This window comes from Procambarus clarkii, chromosome 15 (assembly GCF_040958095.1).
Source record: "Procambarus clarkii isolate CNS0578487 chromosome 15, FALCON_Pclarkii_2.0, whole genome shotgun sequence".
In the NCBI taxonomy this organism is placed as follows: Eukaryota; Metazoa; Arthropoda; class Malacostraca; order Decapoda; family Cambaridae; genus Procambarus; species Procambarus clarkii.
The window spans coordinates 29,252,124-29,257,022 of record NC_091164.1 but is presented as its reverse complement, the minus strand read 5'-3'; the positions used below and the strand labels follow the sequence as shown (position 1 = coordinate 29,257,022).

The 4,899-nt window shown below is 56.9% G+C and overlaps 2 protein-coding genes across 2 annotated transcripts; both read left to right on the top strand.

The window, feature by feature from the left end:
• The first annotated feature begins 398 nt into the window (after nt 1-398).
• Nucleotides 399-2,397, top strand: LOC138365049 (autotransporter adhesin BpaC-like). Its single transcript, XM_069325152.1, has 3 exons — nt 399-956; nt 1,191-2,106; nt 2,327-2,397. Exons 1-3 carry the CDS (start codon nt 399-401, stop codon nt 2,395-2,397), a joined length of 1,545 nt encoding a protein of 514 aa, XP_069181253.1.
• Nucleotides 2,398-3,191: 794 nt separating this feature from the next.
• LOC138365048 (uncharacterized) lies at nt 3,192-3,587 on the top strand. Its single transcript, XM_069325151.1, has one exon. It carries the CDS (start codon nt 3,192-3,194, stop codon nt 3,585-3,587), a length of 396 nt encoding a protein of 131 aa, XP_069181252.1.
• The last annotated feature ends 1,312 nt before the right edge of the window (nt 3,588-4,899 follow it).

The window sequence follows — 4,899 nt, the reverse complement described above, 5'->3', positions numbered from 1 at the left end:
TAGCTGGCAATGAGAGAAGCATGGCTGGCACTGAGAGAAGCATAGCTGGCACTGAGAGAAGCATGGCTGGCACTGAGAGAAGCATGGCTGGCAATGAGAGAAGCATGGCTGGCACTGAGAGAAGCATAGCTGGCACTGAGAGAAGCATGGCTGGCACTGAGAGAAGCCTGGCTGGCACTGAGAGAAGCATGGCTGGCACTGAGAGAAGCCTGGCTGGCACTGTGAGAAGCCTGGCTGGCACTGAGAGAAGCATGGCTGGCAATGAGAAAAGCCTGGCTGGCACTGAGAGAAGCCTGGCTGGCACTGAGAGAAGCCTGGCTGGCACTGAGAGAAGCCTGGCTGGCACTGAGAGATGCATGGCTGGCATTGAGAGAAGCCTGGCTGGCACTGAGAGAAGCATGGCTGGCAATGAGAGAAGCATGGCTGGCACTGTGAGAAGCATGGCTGGCACTGAGAGAAGCATGGCTGGCACTGAGAGAAGCATGGCTGGCACTGAGAGAAACATGGCTGGCACTGACAGAAGCATAGCTGGCACTGACAGAAGCATGACTGGCACTGAGAGAAGCATGGCTGGCACTGAGAGAAGCATGGCTGGCACTGAGAGAAGCCTGGCTGGCACTGAGAGAAGCCTGGCTGGCACTGAGAGATACATGGCGGGCACTGAGAGAAGCCTGGCTGGCACTAAGAGAAGCATGGCTGGCAATGAGAGAAGAATGGCTGGCACTGTGAGAAGCATGGCTGGCACTGAGAGAAGCATGGCTGCCACTGAGAGAAGCATGGCTGGCACTGAGAGAAGCATGGCTGGCACTAACAGAAGCATAGCTGGCACTGACAGAAGCATGGCTGGCACTGAGAGAAGCCTGGCTGGCACTGAGAGAAGCATGGCTGGCACTGAGAGAAGCATGACTGGCAATGACAGAAGCATGACTGGCACTGAGAGAAACATGACTGGCACTGTGAGAAGCCTGGCTGGCACTAAGAGAAGCCTGGCTGGCACTGAGAGAAGCATGGCTGGCACTGAGAGAAGCCTGGCTGGCACTGAGAGAAGCCTGGCTTTCACTGAGAGAAGCATGGCTGGCACTGAGAGAAGCATGGCTGGCACTGAGAGAAACATGGCTGGCACTGAGAGAAGCATGGCTGGCACTGAGAGAAGCATGGCTGGCACTGAGAGAAGCATGGCTGGCACTGAGAGAAGCATGGCTGGCACTGAGAGAAGCATGGCTGGCACTGAGAGAAGCATAGCTGGCACTGAGAGAAGCATTGCTGGCACTGACAGAAGCATGGCTGGCACTGACAGAAGCATGACTGGCACTGAGAGAAGCATGGCTGGCACTGAGAGAAGCATGGCTGGCACTGAGAGAAGCATGGCTGGCACTGAGAGAAGTCTGGCTGGCACTGAGAGAAGCCTGGCTGGCACAGAGAGAAGCATGGCTGGCACTGACAGAAGCATGACTGGCACTGAGAGAAGCCAGGCTGGCACTGAGAGAAGCCTGGCTGGCACAGAGCGAAGCATGGCTGGCACTGAGAGAAGCCTGGCTGGCACTGAGAGAAGCCTCACTGGCACAGAGAGAAACCTGGCTGGCACTGAGAGAAGCATGGCTGGCACTGAGAGAAGCCTGGCTGGCACTGAGAGAAGCATGGCTGGCACTGAGAGAAGCCTGGCTGGCACTGAGAGAAGCATGGCTGGCACTGAGAGAAGCATGGCTGGCACTGACAGAAGCATGACTGGCACTGACAGAAGCATGACTAGCACTGAGAGAAGCATGGCTGGCACTGAGAGAAGCATGGCTGGCACTGAGAGAAGCATGGCTGGCACTGAGAGAAGTCTGGCTGGCACTGAGAGAAGCCTGGCTGGCACAGAGAGAAGCATGGCTGGCACTGAGAGATGCATGGCTGGCATTGAGAGAAGCCTGGCTGGCACTGTGAGAAGCATGGCTGGCACTGACAGAAGCATGGCTGGCACTGAGAGAAGCATGGCTGGCACTGAGAGAAACATGGCTGGCACTGACAGAAGCATAGCTGGCACTGACAGAAGCATGATTGGCACTGAGAGAAGCATGGCTGGCACTGAGAGAAGCATGGCTGGCACTGAGAGAAGCCTGGCTGGCACTGAGAGAAGCCAGGCTGGCACTGAGAGATGCATGGCTGGCACTGAGAGAAGCCTGGCTGGCACTAAGAGAAGCATGGCTGGCAATGAGAGAAGCATGGCTGGCACTGTGAGAAGCATGGCTGGCACTGAGAGAAGCATGGCTGGCACTGAGAGAAGCATGGCTGGCACTGAGAGAAGCATGGCTGGCACTAACAGAAGCATAGCTGGCACTGACAGAAGCATGGCTGGCACTGAGAGAAGCCTGGCTGGCACTGAGAGAAGCATGGCTGGCACTGAGAGAAGCATGACTGGCAATGACAGAAGCATGACTGGCACTGAGAGAAGCATGACTGGCACTGTGAGAAGCCTGGCTGGCACTAAGAGAAGCCTGGCTGGCACTGAGAGAAGCATGGCTGGCACTGAGAGAAGCCTGGCTGGCACTGAGAGAAGCCTGGCTTTCACTGAGAGAAGCATGGCTGGCACTGAGAGAAGCATGGCTGGCACTGAGAGAAACATGGCTGGCACTGAGAGAAGCATGGCTGGCACTGAGAGAAGCATGGCTGGCACTGAGAGAAGCATGGCTGGCACTGAGAGAAGCATGGCTGGCACTGAGAGAAGCATGGCTGGCACTGAGAGAAGCATAGCTGGCACTGAGAGAAGCATGACTGGCACTGTGAGAAGCCTGGCTGGCACTGAGAGAAGCATGGATGGCACTGAGAGAAGCATGGCTGGCACTGAGAGAAGCATGGCTGGCACTGAGAGAAGTCTGGCTGGCACTGAGAGAAGCCAGGCTGGCACAGAGAGAAGCATGGCTGGCACTGACAGAAGCATGACTGGCACTGAGAGAAGCCAGGCTGGCACTGAGAGAAGCCTGGCTGGCACAGAGAGAAGCATGGCTGGCACTGAGAGAAGCCTGGCTGGCACTGAGAGAAGCATGGCTGGCACTGAGAGAAGCCTGGCTGGCACTGAGAGAAGCCTCACTGGCACAGAGAGAAGCCTGGCTGGCACTGAGAGAAGCATGGCTGGCACTGAGAGAAGCCTGGCTGGCACTGAGAGAAGCATGGCTGGCACTGAGAGAAGCCTGGCTGGCACTGAGAGAAGCATGGATGGCACTGAGAGAAGCATGGCTGGCACTGACAGAAGCATGGCTGGCACTGACAGAAGCATGACTGGGACTGAGAGAAGCATGGCTGGCACTGAGAGAAGCATGGCTGGCACTGAGAGAAGCATCACTGGCACTGAGAGAAGTCTGGCTGGCACTGAGAGAAGCCTGGCTGGCACAGAGAGAAGCATGGCTGGCACTGACAGAAGCATGACTGGCACTGAGAGAAGCCAGGCTGGCACTGAGAGAAGCCTGGCTGGCACAGAGAGAAGCATGGCTGGCACTGAGAGAAGCCTGGCTGGCACTGAGAGAAGCATGGCTGGCACTGAGAGAAGCATGGCTGGCACTGAGAGAAGCCTCATTGGCACAGAGAGAAGCCTGGCTGGCACTGAGTGAAGCATGGCTGGCACTGAGAGAAGCCTGGCTGGCACTGAGAGAAGCATGGCTGGCACTGAGAGAAGCCTGGCTGGCACTGAGAGAAGCATTGCTGGCACTGAGAGAAGCATGGCTGGCACTGAGAGAAGCATGGCTGGCACTGAGAGAAGTCTGGCTGGCACAGAGAGAAGCATGGCTGGTACTGAGAGAAGCATGGCTGGCACTGTGAGAAGCCTGGCTGGCACTGAGAGAAGCATTGCTGGCACTGAGAGAAGCATGGCTGGCACTGAGAGAAGCATGGCTGGCACTGAGAGAAGCATGGCTGGCACTGAGAGAAGCATGGCTGGCACTGAGAGAAGCATGGCTGGCACTGAGAGAAGCATGGCTGGCACTGACAGAAGCATGGCTGGCACTGACAAAAGCATGACTGGCACTGAGAGAAGCATAGCTGGCACTGACAGAAGCATGACTGGCACTGAGAGAAGCATGACTGACACTGAGAGAAGCATGGCTGGCACTGAGAGAAGCCTGGCTGGCACTGAGAGAAGCCAGGCTGGCACTGAGAGAAGCCTGGCTGGCACAGAGAGAAGCATGGCTGGCACTGAGAGAAGCCTGTCTGGCACTGAGAGAAGCATGGCTGGCACTGAGAGAAGCCTGGCTGGCACTGAGAGAAGCCAGTCTGGCACAGAGTGAAGCCTGGCTGGCACTGAGAGAAGCATGGCTGGCACTGAGAGAAGCCTGGTTGGCACTGAGAGAAGCATGGCTGGCACTGAGAGAAGCATGGCTGGCACTGAGAGAAGCATGACTGGCACTGGGAGAAGCATGGCTGGCACTGAGAGAAGCATGGGTGGCACTGAGAGAAGCATGGCTGGCACTGAGAGAAGCATGGCTGGCACTGACAGAAGCATGACTGACACTGAGAGAAGCATGGCTGGCACTGACAGAAGCATGACTGGCACTGACAGAAGCATGACTGGCACTGAGAGAAGCATGGCTGGCACTGAGAGAAGCCTGGCTGGCACTGAGAGAAGCCAGGCTGGCTTTGAGAGAAGCCTGGCTGGCACAGAGAGAAGCATGGCTGGCACTGAGAGAAGCCTGGCTGGCACTGAGAGAAGCATGGCTGGCACTGAGAGAAGCCTGGCTGGCACTGAGAGAAGCATGGCTGGCACTGAGTGAAGCATGGCTGGCACTGAGAGAAGTCTGGCTGGCACAGAGAGAAGCCTGGCTGGTATAGAGAGAAGCATGACTGGCACTGAGAGAAGCCTGGCTGACACAGAGAGAAGCCTAGCTGGCACTGAGAGAAGCCTGGCTGGCACAGAGAGAAGCATGGCTG

Excerpts from the sequence above, each read along its gene's own strand:
- LOC138365049 (XM_069325152.1), top strand. The coding sequence starts at position 399 with ATGGCTGGCAATGAGAGAAGCATGGCTGGCACTGTGAGAAGCATGGCT. Across the intron at positions 957-1,190 it reads AGAGAAACATGACTGGCACT|AGAAGCATGGCTGGCACTGA; the intron begins GTGAGAAGCCTG and ends GCTGGCACTGAG. Across the intron at positions 2,107-2,326 it reads CACTGAGAGAAGCCTGGCTG|AAGCATGGCTGGCACTGAGA; the intron begins GCACTGAGAGAA and ends TGGCACTGACAG.
- LOC138365048 (XM_069325151.1), top strand. The coding sequence starts at position 3,192 with ATGGATGGCACTGAGAGAAGCATGGCTGGCACTGACAGAAGCATGGCT.